The sequence below is a fragment of the Labrus mixtus genome, chromosome 15, assembly GCF_963584025.1.
Source record: "Labrus mixtus chromosome 15, fLabMix1.1, whole genome shotgun sequence".
Classification (NCBI taxonomy): Eukaryota; Metazoa; Chordata; class Actinopteri; order Labriformes; family Labridae; genus Labrus; species Labrus mixtus.
Window position 1 is genome coordinate 4,252,365 of NC_083626.1, and position 24,551 is coordinate 4,276,915.

General features: G+C 39.5%; 1 protein-coding gene across 1 annotated transcript in view; it reads left to right on the forward strand.

Annotated features, from left to right (window-relative positions):
• Nucleotides 1–24,551, forward strand: part of celsr3 (cadherin, EGF LAG seven-pass G-type receptor 3) — a 103,649-nt gene that overhangs the window by 19,732 nt on the left and 59,366 nt on the right. The window contains 2 exon segments of the mRNA XM_061058252.1: nt 8,816–9,159; nt 12,002–12,290. Of these exon segments, the coding sequence (XP_060914235.1) occupies nt 8,816–9,159; nt 12,002–12,290 (633 nt within the window).

Consider the following 24,551-nt stretch of genomic DNA (forward strand, 5'->3'; position numbering starts at 1 on the left):
GGGTACACGGCATATGAGCTAATAGGCTAAAGGCACCATGACTGAGTTTTAGTGTGTTTCACAGCACCAGCACAAAGCTTTTGTTCACTTTCAAATCCAATTTGACTGTTTTTGCATGCTTGTTGTAGTGTATCTCCCCTTTTGGGCTTTTTTCCCCTCTTAAAGCCAGCTCCTTTTAGTACCAAGAGAGCAGACAGCTTCAGTCACACCGTAACCATGGCTGTGTTTGTATGTCAAGTGTGAATGACTGATCCATGTAGGGATTTGAACCGCAAACCCTGGCAGTGTAAGCCTTTAAAATGTCTTCTACACAGAATTAAGGAATTTTAAGCAGGTTATGAAACAGACCGGACTCGATACTGACGCCTCTTTATGACCTACAAATACAAACAAGACTGTCATTGGCAAGGTTGATTATCTCTATTGTTTTTATTGATGTCTGGACCTGCTGTAGGTGTCAGAGAGAGCTATGCATGCTACTAAAAAATATATTTTTAAGATGTTTTTCCACAGCTAAGATTCACAGTAAGTGAAACATTTGACAGTTAAAAGAATGCAGGATGAGACTAAAAAACAAACTAAAAAAACATGTACAGGACAAGATCAGCAGAGACCCCTTTGGCCACAGGGGGCTCCAGAGGTCAAAGTTATAAAAGAAAATGGATATTTGTTGAGGATGTTTGACCATTGATAAATAATAAAACGACACCAAATAGACATAAATGCCTGTAGGTAAAATATAAACTTCATACTTCTTACTTAGTAGACATTCAAAGTTTCCTCACACAGTAACAGTGGAGGAGTTGAATAAAGGAAACACATCGATGTTTTTGCTTTTACAGAAAGCTGCTTTCGCCTCTGACACTTCAAGTCTGATCTCAAAATAAATGAAGCATTGAACTGAATGACTCCCTCAGATCAGTCTGCACCTGAAACACATATTCTAGTCAGTACAATGGGCTGTCTTCAACTCGAATCACACAGCAAATGATGTGTTTTAGGATTTTAGTAATTGGCAAATGTGTGCCATATTTTGGGCTTTTTACCCAGCTCCTTTTAGCACCAAGAGATCCAACGGTTTCAGTCAGATCATAACCAAAAAATTATACAATAATTGCAAGTCAATCAAACTGTAGAGGGCTGCAGCCAATGAAGCTTAAAATGTTCCAATGATTTTGGACTTCAGTATTTTCAAAACGCTGTCTCACTGTCACTTTAATTCCATATTTTCCACCTGAATGAAGACCATTTTTTCCCCTCACTGTGAGACATAAGGCTACGTAAACAGCACATCAATACATTTTAAAGCTTTTTTAATAGTTTATGTACAACTCGTGAACTTTCTATACCCAGAACCTGCAAATTAGGATGCATCCTGTGGCTCTGTAGCTGATGAGTCCCTGAGAAAGACAAGAACCATCTTTTTAAACATTCTTGAGCTCCTTAAAATGTGACTGTTGCCCTTTAAAGTTAAAGCATCTGTGAGTTTTCAGATATTTCATTTCTTTATACTTTTTTTTTTTTTACTGTGAAGAGCTTTCCAATATACGACTTTGAAATGACAATATTTTCTTTTCAAACCATTCGAGCAGTATCTCGTCTCTGCATGCTTTACTCATTGACGGTCCAGCTTTCTGCCTCAACAGGAAAATGGCAGATCTTTGCCTTGTGACCCGTTCTCCGGTCTTGTATTACAGCTTTTAAAAGTGTTTCTGGGCCTGTTTTCATCTCCAGCTGTGGGCTTCTATTGTACGCTACTTTGCAGACTATTTCCGTCTGGATTTCCAGGAAGCCAGCTCGGGATGCTCTGACATTCAAGAAGCTGTGAGTGTGCTATTAGTCAGGCTACCTGGCGCAGAGAGATAGCACTGAACTCCCTCAACCCTTTGAAACGCTGGGGACTGTAAACCCGCAAAGCATCTTAGGCTGGCCTCCGATCTGTGCTCCGACTCTCTCGCTCAGACTGTACTGAAGTCTATGCTCACTGATGATTCTAGATCAGTGTGTTCATTTTCAGAGGCTTTACACACGCCAGCCCAAAAGCTCTCCTCCCTCTATGAAGTGCGGACACACGAAGGGCAAAATGTTGGCTAGAAGCCGAGAGAAGCTCTGAAAGCTCTGAAAGCGTCTCAGAGTTGTTATTTACAAAATGCTTTGTTTTCCCGTGGTGCTAAAGAAGCCAAAATAACCTTCCATTTGTGGGGATTTGAGCTTGGATGTTATTAATGTTTTATTGTTTGCATGCACGGTAAAGTAAAGAGGCAAAGAGAAAGGGCGATGCATTAGTTATGACTTCCTGGCTTATTGTGAAGTGATGGACAAGATCACCTTTACTACCCTCAAACCAGGTCTATAAGTTCCTTCATGTCTAATATTCCAAAGGGAGAAACCTAATTCAGATCAGGATGTGAAGAAATTTCTTCCAAAATGAAAAACAGCCGCCATACAATGTAATATATTGTGTAAAAAAAAGACTGACACCTCAGAGTCCCAGACGTAGGGGTGCGTTATGTTCTTTTACACAACGGACTCTCTCCATGTAGTGTATTTGTTGTTGATGGTACTTGAAAGAGAATTTGATTTTTTTTCAGCAATGGTTAGCGTTTTGTGGCATACGGAGTATGTCATGTTTTTATATTGGTTCTGCTGATGGTTTGGTCTGACTTCTTTGGTCTGCAGACACATAGTATTTTGCAACAGGAGGGAATCTGTCTGGAACTTTTTCTCACCCCAGGTTGCACACAGGCCTCAATCTCCTTCCCCTACGACTCATGCATTGGCTGAAAGGTACCTTTTGCTGCCATGTAGCCCATGTAGTTGCTATTTGAAACAGTTCTTCACATTCTACCATAACACAATGAATGGCTATTTTGAATGTGTTCTGAAAAGGTCGGCCCTTTGCGACATGCTTTACTCTGCAGGTAAAGGTTGACTGATTGGTTTGCTTTGCAGAGTGTGTCTAACGTGAGCAGTGATAGAAACACCAGCCTTTGGTCATTTGAGCTATGTGTGTTAAATGTAAAGCATTGTAACCCGTTGCTCTGATCGAGTGGTTACATGCCAGTTTACATGCACTGCTCCGACAATATGGCATCAGTTGACTGTGCTGGCTTAGAGTAGAGCAGGGAAAGCAGGCCTATTTACTGGAAGTATACAGCCAACCTGATAGTGGGTGGCTGTGTTGCAGTTTAGAAACAACATTTAACTGTCATTATGGCCCACGTTTACAAAATATTAACAATTAGTTTAACTGACTATTCTGGTGCCGACCAGCATGTGACGACATTTTATCATTTGGTTGACTTCTTGCGCCCATCCCTTTATATTTCCTTGGGTATCATTGTTCAGCAAAAAAAAAAATGGTTTACCTTGTGTGTTCAGGTTAAACTTATAAAAGTAATGAATCCCTGCATGTAGGTCCTTTCATTTTTCCACTTTAAATGACCTTTAATTGTTCAGCTTTTCTAGAAAAATGTTTTTCAACACAGCAGGAAACAGAATAATAAGGCTTTCTGCTGGTCCTACATTTTTTCCTGGATGTGAGTTTGTGCTTTCAGCAGACTGTAATTGGAACGTCAGGGCATGTGACCTTGTAAAATTTGTTGCTGACCTCAGAGAAAGAGGTGTTTTGGTCAGTAACTTAAACTGGCACAGAGTGGACAGAGTCAGGCTGTCCTTGCTGCTTAAATGGCAATTATGTGTGAGTTGTTTTTCTCTTCTATTTCAAGCCTCTAAATGGCTTCATATGTGGATGGGTGAGGAGTCCCGTGCTGATGCAGGTTGGCCAAATTAGCTCCATTGTAGCCACAAAGGGAAGCCAAATGAAGACATTTTACTGTGCATTTTTATATGTGACAGCTTTACTGTCAGAACTCAATGGCTGCTTGGGGCATAAACGCCTCTGAATGCTGATGAAATAATAGTCGATTTACAATCTGCCACGGCAAACAGGCGCTGATATTTTAGGGAACAATTTTCATTTTTAGTCTGATACATGTTGGGTTGTCAAATGTTCCTGTTTGAACGTCACTGCTGTTCCCTGTGGGCCAATAAAGGGGGTTCCTGAAAGCCTGTGACTCAGAGGGAAGATTCTCAGTGTGGCAGTGAACATTTTTTATTTTATTTTTTTTATCAGAAAACAATTACGTACACATTCTGCAAAGAGCTAACGTGGAAGTTGTGCTCAAAAACATGTTGACAACAGAAAAACAACAACCTGAGTGCGCATGGATTGTTTGAAGGCAGAGTGATAAAGACAACACAATCTTCTAGCAATTGGAATAAAGTGAGGAGGAAATGGTTTGTCAGTCTGTTCAAATAAAATCAAATCTAAGGAAACAAAACAAGTGCATATCTGCCTTTGTGATCAATAGAAATTCAATGAAAGAGCCACAGACCTCACATTGAGTGGCAAAAAATTGTTCTCATTTTGATTGTTGTTTAATTAAAATCATATGTTGTCTATGTCCACGTGTGTGTGAGTGGGTGCACATAAACTCCATGTCGTTTTTTAAGGCCCCTGTATGTCTTTTATCACTGCATGTGTTGAGAAAAAGCATGAACAGATTTCCCTTAAGAGGACCAGAATGCTAAAATAAAAGATGATTACATACTGTACTGTTCAGTGAATGTGCACTGCAAATATGTGTGTGTGTGTGTTTATACTTTTGTACTTTGGTATTTTTAAGGCATCCGATATTGAAAAGTGGGACATTAATAGCCTGGTCCTCCCTGATTGAATGATGGTTGATATGTAGATTCATAACTTAAAGGTAGATTCAGTAGAATTTTCATTTTTTTTTGTGATCAATTTTTTATTTAGAAATGTACAAAGAAATAATATCATATATTTCATACGTTTGACTTTTTCTGCCCCCCACCCCCCTAGAGCTCACACATACATGTACAAAAGTGGATTTGTGCAAACGTCAGGATCAATCAAACTTCAAGACCTTCGCCCCACCCCCATGTTTTTTCAAAATTTGATTTAGACTATAGCTGTTTCTCTCCTTTTCTCGTCTTAATGCTAAACTAAGCTAATCACAACCTGGCTTAACTTCATTAGAGAACAGAAATAGGACTGGTATTGACCATCTCATCTAACTCTTAATGTTTCACTTTAAAGGGTTTGAGTTTGGGAGGTAGGGCTTGCATCGTGTCACTAACTGTCCGCACAGGGAGTACAGCATGGGGATGAATATGACAACTGGTGATGGATGTTGGAGTGTGTGTGTGTAAGTGTGAGTGTTTGTGTGTCTGACTCTGTGTGAGATTGGGGCGTACTCCAGGAGATAATCCTGGATCTTTTCATAGATCCTGGTTTCATTTCAATGACAATGGCAGATCAGCGTCAATTACTGCGTCTTTGCATCATAATCCAGAAGGCTGATAACAAAGCTGGCTTTTAGCCTCTGAACACAAGGTGACATTTAATTACTACAACTTAGTATGTGTGTTACTTTTAAATCCATCCATCCATCCATTTATCCACCCCGCCATACTTCCATCCATATATCTTTCTATCCGTCTGTCTCGTCAGTTTTCCTAATGACTAAATTCTCCATGGTGATTTTCAGTGGGAGTTTTTCCCCTCCTCTTCTCCTTCCTCTGGCTGTTCATTTATTACGAAAGGCCCTGGATTTTGTGTATGTGTGTGTGTGTGTGTGCTTGTGTGCCTGTGTGTGAGAGGTCAGTGGGGAGTGAGGCTCCTCATAATCCGGTAATCAAACCAGCTGCCACCCGACCCAACCCCCACTCCTCCACCCATCCTCTCTCTCTCTCTCCATCTCCTTCTCCATTTACTCAGGCATCCCTCTGTGTTTGTCTTTGTGTTTCCTTCATCCTCTTGTTGGGTCTTTTTCTACCTCGTTCCATCTTAAGAATGATTCCTTTTTACTTCCTTCCTTCCATATATGTTCATTAAGTCAACAAACAGAATCAATTATGAATCTGAGAGAGTAAATTATTATTGACCAGTAGGTTATGAAATACTCTATTTACAGTGCTTTTGTTCTCTCCTTTTAATGATTTTTTAGTTAATATCTACTAGCTTCCATCTCATTTCTTCAATCACGTCCTTCTCCATCACCTCCTTTGCTTTTCCCAGTTTTTAATAAACCTCCTTTGCCCTCTGTCGCCTCTCTGTGCTTCCCTGTGTCAACATCCTTCCCCCGTCTCTTCCACCTATCACCCTCCATCCATTGCTCCAAGGCGTCAGTCTATCTTTACCGTTTTTCTCTCTTTAATTCCTCCACTCGCCATGCCCTTTTTGCATCCAGACCCCTCATTTATTGTATTCTGAATCTCTTTTTCCCTCTGTCTCATTGTTCACCCTGCTTCACCTTCTCTATCTGTCGCTATTGCTGCAAAAAATTGTTTCCTCATGCCGGTGTGGTCATGTGCATTTGTATTCTTTTATAGCTGATTAAGCTCGCCCATTGCACCAAATAGCTTTACGATATACAATAAAGCCAAGCAGCGGATTGTGTCTGTAGGCAGTGTGGATGAATCATGTCTTGTGTCTGTTGTTGAGACATATTGTTGTGTTTGTGTGAGCTGGGACCCGCTGTGTTTTATATGAACTCATTTTGTAGCGACGGGGTTGAAAGAAAAGAAGCCCCCTGTTCAATCTGTAACCAAAGCTGAATTGTGAGGAGACAGGGGAGATGAGGATGATGTTTTCTACATGAGAGCACTTTGTAATAACTCTTCTCTCTCTCTCTCTCTCTTTCTCTCTGTCTGTGGCTTGTTCAGTCATGTAAAAGATGAAACAAACTTCCCCAGCTCATGAACACATAAAGGTTTCAGAGAAAAAAAATGTGGGATTTTCCTACTACATCATATTAGCCTATTAAATAGACTTTGTGATGCAAAATGCCTTTTAAAACCATAACTGTCTTATTAAGCATGTCTGATGCATGACATGGCGATCCATCAGAGAGCTGGTTGTTTGCAGATGATGGCTAAGGAATGTGTGACAGAACATAGCATGAATTTTCTTTTTAAATATTGTGCTTAAAGAAAGGACAGATGAGTAGAAAATTGTTGGCGTCCTTGACAAACTGTATACATTATTTTTCCCTAATTGGCTCGTATTTTCTACTTTAGCTGTCTAACCTCTACAGGTTGTCTCACTAGCCCCACATTTGCATAACAAACTGAAATATAGCACTCTTACTCTGACTTGATTGAAAACAGGCGTAGGTGCATTCATGTTTCTTACTGCTCCCCAAGGATGGCTTCTGGCAGTAGTTAGATTCCTTTCTAGTCGGAAAAGCTTACTGTAAAAATGCTATCTTTCATTCTAGAAATAGAGGTAGTTACACGCACATCACATAGGTGCAGGCCAGTGCAAACATAGCAAAATGAGAAAGAAGATAGACGCACACTTGCTCAAATGCCGCAAAAAAGGGTTTTAATGATCACTACGTTCCAACCAGAGGTCTTCTTCAGGTGATCATTTTAAAATATTATCATTTTAAACACAAAGCAGTTTTGATAAAGAGGCTTCATTTTTCTGTAATATCTCTGGTATTACATTTTTGACTGGGGTGGCCTAGGTGGGGCACTGACTGGTTTGGGGGTTGCATGAAGTTTTTGTGCTTAATGTCCCCATTAACTGATAATTAATCTGCCATGGTCTGCTTAATATATTTCAATAAAGCATTATCTGAGTATTTTTACTTCAAAATAGACATGTTTTACTGTGAAATGTTTCAAATGTCTGATGGCTCATCCTGCACTCAGGGGCGTTTACACATTTTTTATCCGATAAAATCAAATTCATCCCCGGGTTATGTCCCGCCTTCTATCTTGTGATTGGTTCTATCCCGTTTCAGTTGGAAATAAGTCAAGACGCAGGAGTTAGATACTCTGACTGTGACACGCACAAATGAATTAAATGTATTTACCTTTTCTGTTTCCACATATCATATCTACTTTGAAGCCTTGGTACACCCACCAGGTGTTAGTGATTGAGACCTCTTCTCAGGAATATGTGGGTGTGGTCAAGTTTGTTTGACTGACAGCACCACTAATCTGTTAATTTTGAGAAAACTGTTTGGCAAGGAGGACTCGATGACCTGTTTGGTCATACTGCTTGGTGCTTAGAATGTATTACATCATTATTTCTCACCATACCTGCACCTATTTCCCACCTGTCCTCAGACAGACAGTCCTCACATTTCAAATTTTATTTTTCTACAGTTCCAAGTAACTGCAAAGACAGAAATGTGTTACATTTAAGTGAAAAGGTAACCACAACATAAGTCCGGCCTCTGACAAGGCAATAGCCAATCATAGTTTACGATTTTGGGATGACAACTGAAGTGGTCAATCAGATCTCCAATGGGGGCCCATGCCACCTCTGGCCACCCCTCTGAAAGCGCCCATGTACAGTATGTGTGTTGATTTGAATGCATCTGACAATGTGTGATAACGTATTGGAGACAGTGTCCTGTAGGTACAGTTGTCCTAGCTGAATATCTCATGACATTGTTGTGACCTCCCCACCTTTTCTCCTCCTCTCTATGTCCCACTCATTTATCTCTGTCCCTTTACCTCCGTCTCTCTTTGCTGTTTATCCCTGTCGTCCCCTGACTCTTCTCCCTTGCGCCTCCCCCTTAATCTATCTCCCTCTTCTTCCTCATTCACCTGTTCACGCCTACCTATCACTCTGTGTCCTCTTCCAGCCCTCTCTCCATTTTCTCATCTCCTCCTCCTCTAACTCTTCTGTCCACCCTCTGCTGACCCCATGATTGAACACAATATTCATTCACCTAACCTTTATTCTCTACTCTCTTCTTTTACTTTTCAGACGGCATCCACAGCATTTCAGCCCAATGTGTTCTCCGCGTCCTCATCATCACCGAGGACATGCTGGGCAGCAGTGTCACCGTCCGTCTCCAGAACATGTCTCAGGAGCACTTCCTGTCACCACTGCTTGGTAACTTCTTGGAGGGCGTGTCGGCCGTTCTCTCTGTGCCTGTGGAGGATGTTTTCATCTTTAACATCCAGCCGGACCTGGACGCAGCACCAGGAGGGATCCTGAATGTCAGCTTCTCTGCAGCATTACCAGGCGGACTCTTCTTTCCATCTGATGCTCTGGAGGAGCAGCTGTACCTGAACAGGCCGAGGCTGACGTCACTGACGCAGATGGAGGTTAGTTACAACATTAGTAAATACATATATTAAAATTGCATTTTCAAAGGCTAAAGGTTTGTGTATGTATCTTCTAAGAGAAAGAGGCTCAAAAATAGCACAAAGACAAACAAGTTGCAGGTGCAAAAATGCACATGAATAATATTTTTAGGCCCGATCAATTGACTTGAAGTAAAAATGTAATTACATACTTACAAGCTATTTCAAGACTTTAAATTTCAAATATATAAATCAATAAGAGCATCACAAACTTAAGTTTGGAGTATAGCGTTTTTTCTATTTAACAGTTGAGGGAGAGAAAAAAAGTTTGTTTTAATTTTGGTCTGTGCTTCTTCTGCATTGAGATTATTAGATGTGCCTTTAATATTGGTTGATATGCATATTCTCATTTTCTTTAGGTTTAAGTTACTCCACATACAACTTTCTTGGAAAATATATATCGCTATCATGGCTGCACAGTCATGCACACATAAGCAGCAACTGGAAATTTCTTACATGACATAAATGAAAAGCAAAAGAAGTGAGTAACATTGTGCAGACACACATACACAATACAGATGCCATGTCAGTGCTGCAATATGGCTATATGCAACAACACACTGATATGACCACTAGGCCTATATGTTTTTTTATGCATGAAATCACACACACCTGGACACAGCATGCTCATTAGTTCCAATCACGCACATTCCCCTCTGCATCTCTACACACGCATGAGAGAATAAGAGATGTTTCGATAAAAGAGAAAAGGTAAAACCCAAAGGAGGGAATATTTATGAAGGGTCCGCAGAGAGCAGAGCAGTGTCAGGAGAAACACATTATAAGCCCATGTGCATGACCTTCTCTTAACAGACACTGTCATGCAAACACACATCAACACATGCAAACCAAATATAAATCCTTGTCAGATCAGAAATAAGAAGCAGTAAATAGCCATCTCTGGAAAGTCAGTGGTTTTACAAAGCAAAACAGGGGCAATAGAAACAGAGGGGGAAAATGAAACAAAAGATAAGATAAATAAGGTAAACTTTGTTGAAACACCACAGGGAAATTCATTTTTTACAGCAGCTCGCAAAAATAGGGAAATAAATAGAGATAAAAAAAAAAAGCCTAATTTAAAAAGTATTAAATCTCAGTGTGACATTGATGCAATTATACAACATTCCTTAAAACAAATCCCTTTAGAGTAGAACTCAAGGAGATGTCGTCAAGATCTGGGATGTTTAAACAAACTGGTGGTGTGCACTCTTGACCAGGCCTGCCTTGGTAAAATAAAAACCTTTAAATGTCAAGGGTGTTCCTGGATAGAGAAAGGTTACACACATTTAAAATAGTTTCTGACCTGACATTAAATGAAAGACCACAGGCAGGAGAGCTCTTTGGAGATTTTGGATATAAAATTTAATCTATTTTAATTTCAACAAAGAAATAGACTGAAAAAGGTCACGCTACAAAGAAGTGATCTTGACACTCTTTGTTATATAAATTCAACATGTGTCTTATTAAATCTAAACATACCTGTAACCATAAACTATTGGATGACCTTCACTAGTCTGAAATGTATTTTCTAAAAATTGAGTCAAGAAGCCTGCACCAATGGGACTCTGGAGCCTGTGAGGCAGAACCACAAAACACCCAAATTAAAGTAGCACGCCCTGCAGCTGCTCGCTAATATTTCAGCGTATCAATATATCAAACCCAGAGCCTTTTTCATCTGGACTGTGGCGTGTCAGTGAGTCAACGAAAGTTGAAGAGATTTTCACAAGTACATCAAATTTACTGAGAGAAAGGGGAATGTCAAATATCTCCTGGAGACAATAAACGCCCATTCTCTTCTAATGTTCAGCCGTAGCATGATGCTAAGATGATAATGCCAGATTGTTAAAAAGCAAGTCAACATGCTAGCTGTTAAGAAACTAAAAGCCACAATTTTGCATAGTTAAATATTCTGAAAGGGTGAGCTGAAAATAATTATTTTCTATCCGTTTCAGTAACATTTGGTTGTCTAATAACATGGATTTAGTGTCCATATGCCAATTCACACTGATGTTTTCAGTAAAAAAGTCTTAACATAATGAGCTGAAATAATTCTTTTTTCTTACATGTTAAAGTTTCACCGAAAAAATGTTAAATTCTGTATTTATTATTATTATTATTTATCTGATAATGTTATCCACAAACAATGAAATCCAAACCAGTGCTTCTAAGCCAAGTTTACTTCCTGTACACTGACATTGTAACATGTAGGCTGCTTGCAGGACAAGCACAGGTGGAATCAATAATCTTAATTAACCTCTCAATTAAGTAAGTCACTCCAATTTCAGAGGATGCAAATGATTATTATTTATGGCAACAAACACGCAAGTATTTTTACAATTTAAAGGTACTTGTACCTCCCTTGACTATTTCCATTGTTTCCTATCTGAAAATGATAATGCATAATTAGTGTGTTTAAAATGTACTTTTGTTCCCAACTATTTTTATCAGAAAACTGTGGTTTTACTTGCGGTAGAGGCTAGAAAAAAAGACACCTGAATATTGATGATATTTGTCATCATTCTCCAAAGCCTTTTAATTAGATATGTTCAGTAAACTGTATAATTTTCTGATAACAATTGCTTGACAATGAGGATGATGTACTTTGCTGAGGTATTTTTGTTTATTGAATGAATTGAGCTTGCAATGAATTTTGTCTCTACATTGTGACATTGATCACATGAAAAAGTTGAGCAACAGAAACTTGAAAATGGCAAAGCATTTGTTACGCCAACAACGGTATCTTATGGTTTACAGGCTTAGCACAGCTATATTGACATTTCTTCTTCTTCTCCAAACCCTCCAGGTTCTACCTTTTGATGACAATGTGTGTCTGCGTGAGCCTTGCCAGAACTACATGAAGTGCATTTCCGTACTGCGCTTCAACAGCTCCGCCCCCTTCATCTCCTCGCCCTCCATCCTGTTCAGGCCCATACACCCCATTGCGGGCTTACGCTGCCGCTGCCCAGTAGGCTTCACAGGGGACTACTGTGAGACGGAGATCAACCTGTGTTACTCCAACCCCTGCCTGAACGGAGGCGTCTGCGCCCGCAGAGAAGGAGGGTACACCTGTATCTGTCGTGAAGACTTCACTGGTGAGTAGGAATGGGATTGTGCTACTGTGGCAAAGCTGAGGTGATTTACACCAATATTTTGCCTGTTCTTGTGGTCACTTAATGTTTTCCTTTGTTTTCCTGATTGCGGGTACCTTTATGCCTGCTGTCATGGGTTGATGAAAATGTTTAAATTAAGTTCACATTTGTGTAATGTGGTAACTTGGTAAACTTTGAACACTTCAGAGGAAGTCTTGTGAGTTTTACAATTGGATATGAATGACAGGCAAAAGTTTGTTTTAATGAAGGTTTTATATTATACACCTTTATGTCTGTGGTTAGTGAAAATCTACTGAAGTGTCCACACATCTGAAGAGATTTACATCATGGATAGTAGATGAAAGAAAAGGGTGGGATGCAGTGAATGCATTTCTGTGTTTGTTTGTATTTGGTGTAGTCTTAAACTTTGCCCTGGTAAACTTAAACTGACTGACGTTGCTCCTTTGTGTCCCAGACTGAATTCATTTTTGATCTGCTCTGTTTTCGCTCTTTTGTCGTGTTGAGTTGAACAACAAGAAAACACTCTCTCTGCCTCCTGGGAGCTCTTCCTCCTCCTCTGCTCTCTACCTGTTTTTTTTTAGTCTTTTACAATACGACACACACAAACACATACCTCCAGTGCTGCCACCATAGACTCCTCACTCTGTTTTACTGTCACCAAACTAATTTCACTCTTTTACACGCATTTAATTATTTGCTTCCCAATACACTAGACTCATTTCTCCCTCTTTCAGTCTCCCTCTCTTTCGGCCCCTTCATACTGCTGCATTGCTTCCCTTTCCAAGCCACTGAGTGGATATTGGAGAGGATAGACACTATGAATGTCAGTGTGTGTCTGGGGGATATTTCACATAGCCTTTTATTTGCAATCAAAGGGAGCTGGGGGTAAGAAGAATCACTTTCCTTCACAAGTAAGACTGAGTGTTTGCTGAACTCCCACAGAGACAGACAGAACGAGAGATGAAGAGAGAGAGGAAATTAGTGTAGGGAAAATTGAAGTAGAAAGAAAGGACGTGGGAGGGAGTGAGAGAGACAGAGAAAAGACTGGTTGGAAGACTGTGAAAGAAAGATAGAAAGGAGTCTGGGAGATTTGACACAATAAAAGGAGAAAAGTCAAAATTGGGGGAGCTGTGAAATTGATCTTATTAAGGATTGTAATACATTTGATACAAACAAACTTTGAACATTTCTAATCAATATGGATGGATAGAACAGCATTTCACATGGCAGAAATAGCCAGAGTTTGTGTGTAGTTTTTTGCTTGCACATAAAGGGCAGACAGTAGTTTACGCCCACGTCCCACTTCAAAGCTTTGTTGAAGCTGCCACTGACGGAGAAGAATGTCTGCTGTGAAAGAGAAGAGAGCTGGGGAGCACTTAAAAATGACAGTGAAAGTGATAACCTGTTATCCTCTAGAGATAAGGAAACTGTTGACAGATAAAGTTAACATGACCTAACATATAAAGACGTGTTACAGGAACTAGGCATCCAGCCCCTCTTGATATCCTGTGTCTAAAAATAGAATTGACTTTACTAACTCAATAACCCGATCTCTTTGTTTCAAAGAGGGGGGAGACCTTTGCAGATGATCTGGCTTTCATTTAGAACTTTGTGGAAGATGAATAAACCCACAAACAAGCTTAGCTGATGGAAGCCACAGCTATGTAAGCCTCCCTTTTGAGGTAAAACCAAAAACCAAAAAATGTGATAGTTATATGGCCCAAGCTTGAATGACAAATGATGTGTCTCTACTAGAATGTATTTCTGTCTGTATCTAACACCTCTGACTCACCAGACATCCATTGCACACTTAGACGTAGCTCAAAATGGCTAACTATCAGTCAGAGATTTAATAAGACCGATCTGGCACAGTTTGACATGCAGTTAACCTGCAGGATCCCTGTTCACACAGGGTGAGGAGGGGAGGACAGAGACAGAGGAGACAGATGATTAAAGAGTAAATAATTGATCTCAAGAGTTGAAGCAAAGAGAGAATACTTTAATGCTGGACAGAAGAAAAAAAAAGAAGAAATAGTGAAAAATGTGACAGTTAAGGGAAAGTGTGGAATCTGCAGAGTAGGAATGATGAGGGCAATGGCAAAGAGTAGATGGGTATGACAGCAATATGAGACACGAGGGAGACGGATGAATTCAGAGAGAATAACATGGAAGGAGGACTTCAGGGGGAAAATGGGTCGAGAGACATCTGAGAGCAATGAAAGAGAGAGAGGTTGAGGACATGAGGTGAGGGGTATAGAGTGAGGGAAATCAGATGGATTCAGGGTACTCAGTATTATGCCTCTCCTGCGTAGGCGTCGGGCGTTGCAGTGTCTTGTCAAGGCCTGGGGCTAGTGGGAGAAAGAGGAGGAAGAGGAGGACGAATAAACAGGGACAAATTGATTCTGCAACACATAGAAATCTCCAGACATCTCCCAACCAAGTTTGCTCTCTCCCTCGTTCTTTTTTTTTTTCCCCCATTTTTTCATCCAACCTGCTTTCATCCATCCCCTCATGCTCTCTGTAGCTTTGAATTGCTTTTCCATGAAACTCAATGGATTGCTCTCACAGGCAGCAGTAAAGCCTCGGGTTTGAAATGAGACTGGAAAGTCTCTTTTTCCATTGACTGATTAATATTTTCAGCTTCCAGCAAAACTGAGTAAAATTACATTTATAAAAACAACTGTTTGGGTTTTTCTTTGGGCCACACAGGCCAGATGTTTTATAAAAAATAGAATCTGAATCATAAAGGGAGAAGAGTGTAGATCAGTTCCCTCAAACAAGTTTTTGTTTGGTAGCTGGTGGGGATCCTCTTTTGTAGGATGTGCTTTATCAGAAAATACAAGTAATAGAAAAACTATTTGATAAAATATTAGAGTACAATTTGTGATATAATAACTATATAATTTGTTATACAATAAATATAAAAACTAATGACACACAACTTCAACTGAACCTGATTAAAAATAATATATATTGAAACACTGAATGCATCTAAAAAGTATCTGAAAACCAGTTTAAGCCTTAACTAAATACATATTTATTAAGAAGAGGTTTCAAATATAATGCTGACTCAGCCTTTCTTGTGGTGCGTAACTGTACATGTCTGACATTTGCATGTGAATGTGTTAAATGTACTGTCTCTTTAAGGGTTTGACTGAACCTCTTCACCACTAAGACAAAGACTAAAACACAAAGTATTCTATGATGCCTCTAACCTCAGGCTAACTCTGAAACCCACTTTTATCCCTGGGAAAATGAAGAGTCTTTGATCGAGGGTTAAAAACATCTTTGCACATGAGGCAGTGAACCCTGCTGTGTGGAAGGTTAACACTGCTTGCATGGGGCCAACCACAGAGATGTAGAAAACTGCATGAGACTCTGTTCCAGCTGGGGTCATATATCGTTCAGCCCCAACACAAGGGCTGATATGAAACCATCCTGAGTGTTAACCCCAGTTAAAACTGTCTAGTTTACACAGATTCCTCTTTGGTGCTAGAGTGGGCCTACTTGTTGAAAATGTTCACACCCGTGAACTTAAAGGTAGTTTTGTACGTTGCAGCTTATAAAAACAACATTTAAACTGGGCAGAATGTAGTGTGTACATTACTGCGTGTATCCACACTGTAAGCTACCACACACTAATTCAAGCTAACGGTTTAACACCTGCCTGTCCAAAAGAAATAAGGCCAATTCTGTGGCTGCGGTTGAAAGACACCTTTGGTTCACCCTCTTTTGGAACAAAAGTTATCTGCTTGGCATTTTACCTCACCTGCGGATGTCCGTCATGTTTGTTGGTTTGAACTGCGTCCAATCGTTGAATTGTAAAGCACTAGTTTGTTTTTCTTACCTTGTACCTTTTGGACCTTAAATTACAAATTGATGCTCTTTAAAGATAATTCTAAAATTCTAAAATCATACCTTTAGGGTAAATGATTAAAGTAACACTTATATTACATTATTATACACACACAGACCCATCTATTTTCATGGTCCCTTAAAGAAAATGTAGGAGAGATGATGATGTCTCTCCTCATGCTCTAATGAATCTAAACTGAGCTGACGCTCTGGAGTCCTCACTCTTTCTTGCTAAGCATCTCAACATTTCTGACCTTTAGTGCTCAGTTGCCATTGGAAAGCTGCTGTGAAGGTGCAACCTAATTTACCTTGAAAACACAATACCTTCATGGCAAAAAAAGAAGCTCCCTGTGTAACAGCAGACAGAAAGAGAATATATCAGACTTTTTTCACAAACTGAAGGAACAGTGACTGAGCTGTGATAAAGAGAATGCACATTATTTAGATAATAGTTTGATAAAATGGAATAAGCCCTGAGAACTGAAACAGAAGATGGGAGACTCAGGAAGAAAGGCATAAATGCGGACTAAATTAGTCTGAGATAAGTTAAAATGGGGAGACATGAAGAGAGAGGGCAGCTGTAAATGAAATAGATTTGTCTGGTGTAGCGATATGCTCTTCACTCAGGGAAAGATGAGAAACAGAAGAAGAGTAAAGGAGATAGACGGAGAAGAAATGCGGTAGGCAGAGGTGAGATTAGTTTTAGATGTGATAAAGCAGATATGCATGTTATACTGTGAAATGTAATCCAGCAGATAAGGAGAAACAGATCACACATACAGATGTAAATGAGCTTAAGGTAGCTCTGACTATGTGAGGCATAATGCCGGTGTATATGTGACATTTAGCCTCATGAAGAAGTTGTGAGTGGTTTGAACGTTAGATTCTAAAGGAAAGAGAAGTGAGGGGCTGGGGTGGGTTTTACTCTGTTGTAATGGGATTGAAGGTTGGGCTTTGAGACTAAATTAGTTTGGTTTTAAGGAAGACAGAGAGAATGAAGAAGTGGGGAGACAGGGAGCATGAAGTGAGGGTAAATTAGTTTGGGGATGGGGTGAATGAGTGAGGAGTGAATTCAGAGAAAGTGTGTGGGAGACATTTATATGGAGCTAAACCATTTTTGATGAAGTAAACACAAAACGTTATTTACAACCACAAGGGAGCTTAGTTTGGGCCTTCATGTAGGGGAAAAATAAACAAACACAAGACATCACAACTTACAACAGATGTAAGATATACTGCCACTGAATCAATGGTAACATCATATACATTTATAACAAAAGAGATTGAAGATAAGCTCAAGAAAAATAGCCTCAGTGCACTTTAATGAGTGTGACATCTGAAAATGAGAAACAAAAATCACACGGTTAATAAGAAATTAAATTCTGAGATTGTTTACAAGAAACAAAACCCTAAAATCCCTGACATAGCAAACGGGCAAATCTTATAATATCAAAGGTTTCACAACTTAAATAAGAGCTTTCCTTGCATCCGTAACAAGTCAATTAATTAACCAACTATAGTATACTAAACACAACACCAAAGGGAATGACCTTCACGCTGAAACATCCTGGTTCTTTTCTCTAAAACCTTTTCATATTTGAAACTGATCAGTCAAGGCAATGTAATCCAGCTGGCATTAGTGTTGGACAGCACCAAGGACAGCTTCAGGGTCAGCACCCTGGACAGCAGCCGCTACACTCTCCTTCAAAACATAGCTGATTTAATGTATCACAAACACGTAGGTGTTTCAGGAAGGTGTGTGTGAACTTAAAGGTACCAGAGTGCACAAATTACAATTTTATGATAGAGCTTGGATCCAACTGGACAGCCTGCAAATAGTTCTTTATTTTCCCCCTTGTGCACTTTGGCAGACCAATGACTGAACAGAGCACTGAAACTGGACTCGATTATTAAGCCTGTATCAGCTTATTATGTACTTAGCAGCTTACAAGTCCCATATGAGGAAATGATGAAGTGTTTTTGAATAAAAGAAGTCAATGACATTTTGAGGTGGACATATTTTTTCCATTTCCCCCCCTTTTTTTAACCAATGCAATTAGCCAAAGTCTTAACTTAAAATGATGAAGATATGAATTAATTATCCTTCACTGATAATATGTATTGTATACTTAAGCACTTAAGTGGAATTACACAGCTGATTATTGTTTAACTAATCAGAACACAGCTGCAAAAATAATAGGACAATGTTCTGTAGAGAATGGAGTAATTTAAAGTCTGCACTATCAGGGGGACAAAAAGAGTCAAATGAAAACTTAATGAATTGGTAATGATGAGACGTACTGTGAGAAGTCAGACACAAGCTTTTGGGTGATAAGACGTGACAATTTTTGCAGAAAATGATGTGTGAGATCTTAAAAGGTGAAGTAAAGATCACTTTTTCAAAGTATGAAAAAGTGATAGGAGTATGTAAGCGTACATCTTGATAGAGATGGTTAAAAGATATTTGATGGGCAAGAGATAAATAAACAGTTTAAAAACAAGTGAAACTGAGGGACGATAAGTGGTGAGGCCTCAGTGCTGTATGTATAAAACCAGTCTGGATGGAAGAAGAAAGAAGAGATAGTGTTATGGGATTGATTCAGAGAAGTCAGACAGTTACTCTAGAGGTCATCAAAAGAGGGAGTGAGTGTGTTAGTGTGTTTTGTGAAAGGACCAAATAAGCTGAGAATATGACAACAGAGGATAAGGTGTGTGGCTGTCTTAACTACTTTTGGAAATTAACAAATAGTGTGTTAGCAGTGTGTGTGTGTGTGTGTGTGTGTGTGTGTGTGTGTGTGTGTGTGTGTGTGTGTGTGTGTGTGTGTGTGTGTGTGTGTAAAAGGTCTGTGAGAGAGAGTGAGCAAGGCGATAGACAAAGAGAATAAATTACCTTTTGGAGAGTGAAAAAAGTAAATGGTACAAACCGTTAGAGCAATGAGACTGCTTAGTTTTTAAGACGAAGTTTGGAATGAGAACAGACGGTGTAGGTGGGTATGAAGTAGAGGAAATGGAGACATCCAAATTTGTTATAGACACAATTTGGAAATGTGAATGTTCTATGAGAAAATGCACTGCAGGGGACGCGATTTGCTGAGTCATGTGGGAGAAATGCATTAAACACTGTGAGAGGAAGGAGAGAGGAGACTCAATTAGTTTTGGGGAGATAAGTTGGAAAACAGAGTTCAGGGAAAGGGAAAGAAGCAAAGAAAGTCATGTACGAATACAAGTACCTCCGGCCGCCCTGGGGTGTCGTAGATATGCAGGACATGTTGAGAATTAAAGTTGATGCTGTGCCTGGTATCACAGTGTGTAAGATGGTTTTCAGCTATTTGGGGAACAGTACATTATTTCCTACACATACTTATGACTTGGGCTGGGCAATGTATCATGTTTTTTTAGATATATTGACATATTTAAAAGCAAGATATAGGGTAAGATTATATTTTATCGATGTAGTTTATGTTTTGTTAAATTAATTTTATACATTTCTTCTGTAGAGCCTCTCACTGTCTGTCCCTCCTCACCCTGCTCTGTCTCTCTCCACCTCTGATAAAACATAAGAAAAATACACAGCTGTGTATTTTGTTATGCACGAAAGGAACCTTTTTTATTTATTTGAGAAGCGTTTTATCCTCTGATGAGTAATATTGATAGATTGGATAACCAATACTTTTAGCTGTGTCACACAGGAAAACAGTAAAACCTTTGACCATTCATTTTTTACACATTGTTTTACTTTCTTATATCAATAGCGAGTAATATTCAATAGAGAAGACTCTTAATCGTAGACAGTGATAGTAACTTTCACCAGAGACTGACTTCATCCATTGAAATACTGGAACTGTGTAATCATAGTTTGACAGTAAAATGTAATGGGTAAAAATATAATGATGAAAATGAACATTTTTTGAGATGGACCACAAAAACATGCGAAACAGATGTAAAGAGAGAAAAAAACGAAAATAATAGTAGTAAAGAAAGGTAGATGGTTTCATGGAAGTGAAGAAAGAAAAACGCCTCGAACTAAAAAAGTAAGCAAATTGGAGTAAAAATGTAATAGTACACACAGAGTGACATCTTCAGAGCAGAGAACAAGAAAAGATGCCTGAAGGCAGAACATAGAAGATGTTAAGTCAGTGGAGGAAGGAGAGAGAGGGAGGGAGGGAGTGTGTGTGTGTGTGTGTGTGTGTGTGGGGGGGGGGGGGGGGGGGTTGTATGAGAAGTATAAGAAGTTCAACTAAAAGTTAATAAGGAAAGAGCTAAATAAATTTACCGCATCACGCTGATATGGTCCCATGTTGAGTATCTTAAGTTCAGAATCTTTTGATGTACTTTTGATGTAAAGGTATATCCTGGGTTATATTTTTGTTTAGTTATAATTTCTGCATTTATTCTTTAAGATGTGCTGCAGAGAGACAAACTGTCTGAAGAAGTCCTATTCAAAGTACTGAGTCGATCAGTAAACATTAGGTAAAAAACGGTACAACTACATGAGCGTAGCATTGATAGCATTTCTGCTTATATTAACACTCTGAACTGTAAATACAACTCAAGTAAATGACGCATCTCACACAATGTATTTAAGGATGTGACAGCAAATACACTTGATGACATAATCACATTATGTGTCTTGTAGTTTGAATTTTGGCTTGAGGAGAAAGTAGTCTGTGTCTATAACATAGCCTGTAAAAGGACTATTTACATTTTGAAAACTGGAGTTCTGCAATTTTACCTTTGACATGTTTTTATCTGATCACAGGTGACAATATTTAGATGAGGCTGGCTCTTGAGAGGATAAGGGATTAGCAAACAACAAGTTAGTAAATATATAAAGTGAATGCACAGGGCTAATTTAAAAGAGTACAACTGTGCTTCCCACAGAGAAAACATCTCCTATTAATAATATCGTAATATATCATAGGGGAGTTAATAATTTTGTGGAGTGGAAAGCGGAGAGAGCTTGTTGAATATAGCTAACTCACAGTTGACTTAGTATAACTGATTAAATGTGATATAACAACCTGTCGTGGAGTTGGCCAATGAAATACTTCCTCAGAAAGGGTCAAAGTGTAGGTATTAGGTAATCTGGAAGCAGTGTTCTGGCAAGTAATCCAGAAATTGGTAAAAGCATCACTTTCTGTACAGCTGAGGGTTTTTCCTAATAAACAGATATGATAAATTGAGTATTTAGGACAACACACAGACAGTTCTCATGTTATATGGCTTATATTATGTAAAATAAGTTGATGACAAGGTATCACATTTAACATTGTGACAACGATACAGATAAAAGCTTCTTAACACATTTATGGCTCATTTCACCCAGAGCTCAAAATCTTTATCACTGCTGAAGGGGTTGAATCAGATAAAGAAAACCCAAAAAAGGATTGAGGGTGAGAGACCTACACAGAGAAAGACAAGAAGAAGAACAAGCAGGAAGCAACTGGGAGTGTATTGGCCTCGAGGGATGTAGCATGTGTTGGGTTGAAGGAGGGGGGCGACGGGGTAGGAGGTAGGGCGGAGCAAACTAAGATGCCGAGGGGCGGCTGAATAATACTGGCTTTGATGAATAAAACATCTGCGTGAATGAAGGGGTGGTGTGAATGTATTAAGCCAGGCATAAAGGAGGAAGAGAGGAAGAAAAGAGAAGTGAAAAAGCAAGGTATGGAAAGAGATGGAGGAAGGAACGAGAAAGGAAGAGTAGAGCAACAATCGTTTTATTTTTAGAGATTTAAGGTGGAGGTTAGATAGATAAGAAAGGAAGTAACATGGGGCTAGGAGATGGAGAGGAAGGAAGGAAATATTAAGGAGATAGTAAATAGAATAAGTTCTCAGCAAAAAATGATAAAAGTTGCCCGTCATTCAGGTCAGCCACATGCTTCATGGTGAATAACTCTTTTTTGGGCTTTGTATGCTGTTAAAGACAGGACAGTGGAAAGAGTCAGAAATCAGGGAGAGAGAGAGAATGGAGAATGACATGCGGCAAAGGAGCCACAGGTCAGATTTGAACCCGGGCCGTCTGCTTGGAGGACTCCACCCTCTGTACATGGGGCCGGCTTAGTGCACCAAATCAGACCATAGGTTATGATATTTTAGAAAAAAGCCTTATCCATAGTTAAATGATAATATTTATTCAGATATTTTCCATTTTAATTGTCGTGCTTGTGCAAGAAATTGTATTCTACTAGCAACTGCCTTTCTTTTTCTATTATGTTCCTTAAAAACAATGTTTGTGTTTTTGGTATGCATACATTTGTTTTTTGTCAGGAATTTTATTAAGATAATAAATCGGACACTCAATGTTTCTTTAGTATCCCTTGTGTCCACCTCAGTCATTAAGCTTAGTAGAATGAGGAACCATACAGTAAACCTTAAATGACTCTCCATCCAGCTCTTTTTATGTGTGTGTGTGTGTGTGTGTGTGTGTGTGTGTGTGTGTGTGTGTGTGTGTGTGTGTGTGTGTGTGTGTGTGTGTGTGTGGGTGGGTGTGTGTGTGTGTGTGTGTGTGTGTGTGTGTGTGTACTGTCAATCAGAGCAAGTGCCTTACTGAAGTGGGCGCCTCCACACCGTCTGGGCAAGTCAAGAATAAAAAGACTGTTGTTGAGTCAGACTGAGATCATGTCTGCTCTGCTGTACTTTAACTCGTGTGTGTCTGTGCCAGCTTTGTGTGAGTGTGTTGTTTGTTCTTGTCTGCAGTTCTCACTTTTTAGACTCTGCATGCAGAGGAGTATTTTTTTCCCTCTTTGTTTCATCGTCAATTTATCTCCTTTCAGTCTGTCAACCTGTGAGCAAATGGGTGTGCACAATGACCCAGTATGTGAATTTGTAGGTGGGTGTGTGTTAAAGTCTCTGCACACGCATAATTCATGAGTATTAATGTCTATTTATTTATTTCAATATTAATGAGAGGGTCTGCATGGTTGAATAGGCGCTACTGACAAAGGCAGTGAAATTGTGATATGTTAGAGTGTGTGTGTGAGTGAAGGACTGTGTATGCGTGATTGTGTGTGTGTGTGTGTGTGTGTGTGTGTGTGTGTCTGCACGTTTCGCCGTTTAATTGCTTCCCTGTTGTGTGCACTTACTTAGAAGTATATGTTTAGTGTGAGAGGGGAGAAAGGATGAGAGAAAGCTAAACAGGGACGGACAGATGTGATAATCTGAATGTCCTTGGGCTATTGTTATCTGAGCTGGGTGTGTGACCGGGTGTCTGGCTGTGTGTCTCCTCAGGGTGATTTGCTGGTGTGAGAGACTGTGTTTGTCAGCCAATAAGTGGCTGTAAAGCTGCCTGCGGTGTATGAGGAGAGGGGTGGTACTGAGAAATTGAGTGAGGAAAATAGATATGGACATATGAATAAACTGTGATAAAGTGAGTGATGGATGTAGAAATTAGATTTGATATAAAGTGGGGGTGGGGGGTGGGGGGTGGGGGGGTGTATGAATATAAGATGAATCACAGGTGAGTCAGTTAAGGGAGACAAGGAAGGAGGTCTGTGAAGTTGAAAAAGTAGAAAAAGTTTGACAAAAGATTGATCAAAAGCAAAAAAAATGGAAGGACAAAGCAATCAGCAAACGATTTTAGAGCGTACTGGGACACATTTCCGCAACAAGGTCAGAATCATTAACGTAATCAAAGCTTTATTTCGATCGCTATCTTCAGAGTTTAACACGATCAGCTGATGGAAAGATGAAGGATGAACAGAAAAGGAGGGGATCATACAAGCAGTTTATACTAGGGCTGCATGATTATGGCAAAAACCATAACCTTGATTATTTTCATAAATATTGAGCTCACTGTTCTTCATCTTATTGTTTTATTTGTACCTTTATTTCATTCATCGGCAATGCAATGAAATACAAACATACAATCTCAAATCTTGAATGAAAAGGATCAGAAAGAGGAATAATCTTACACAATCAGAGTGTTTTTATTATTAAACAAGATTATTCGTTGATTTTACAACATCTGCATTATTTATCGAGATTAAGATAGATTAATTGCCCAGCACTAGTTTACCTGTGTAGTGTGTGCTAAAACCACCGTGTACATCCTACTATGCATGTATGACTGGTGCTTTTTGTATGTGTTGTCATGACTTGCCCCGAGGTCTGTTTGTCTGTGTGTGTGTGTGTGTGTGTGTGTGTGTGTGTGTGTGTGTGTGTGTGTGTGTGTGTGTGTGTGTGTGTGTGTGTGTGTGTGTGTGTCTGTTAAAAGGACTCTGCCAGTGGGTACTTTGGTATCTAAATGCAACAAAAACAATGTTCCAAAAGAAACAGCTACTTGATAAAACCTGACGGCCTCGAGGGCAGGGGCAATGATCCTGCTGTGTGTGAGGATTTGTATGTGTGCGTGAGTGTGTACGTGTGTTTATGTTAATGAAAGAAAGTCAG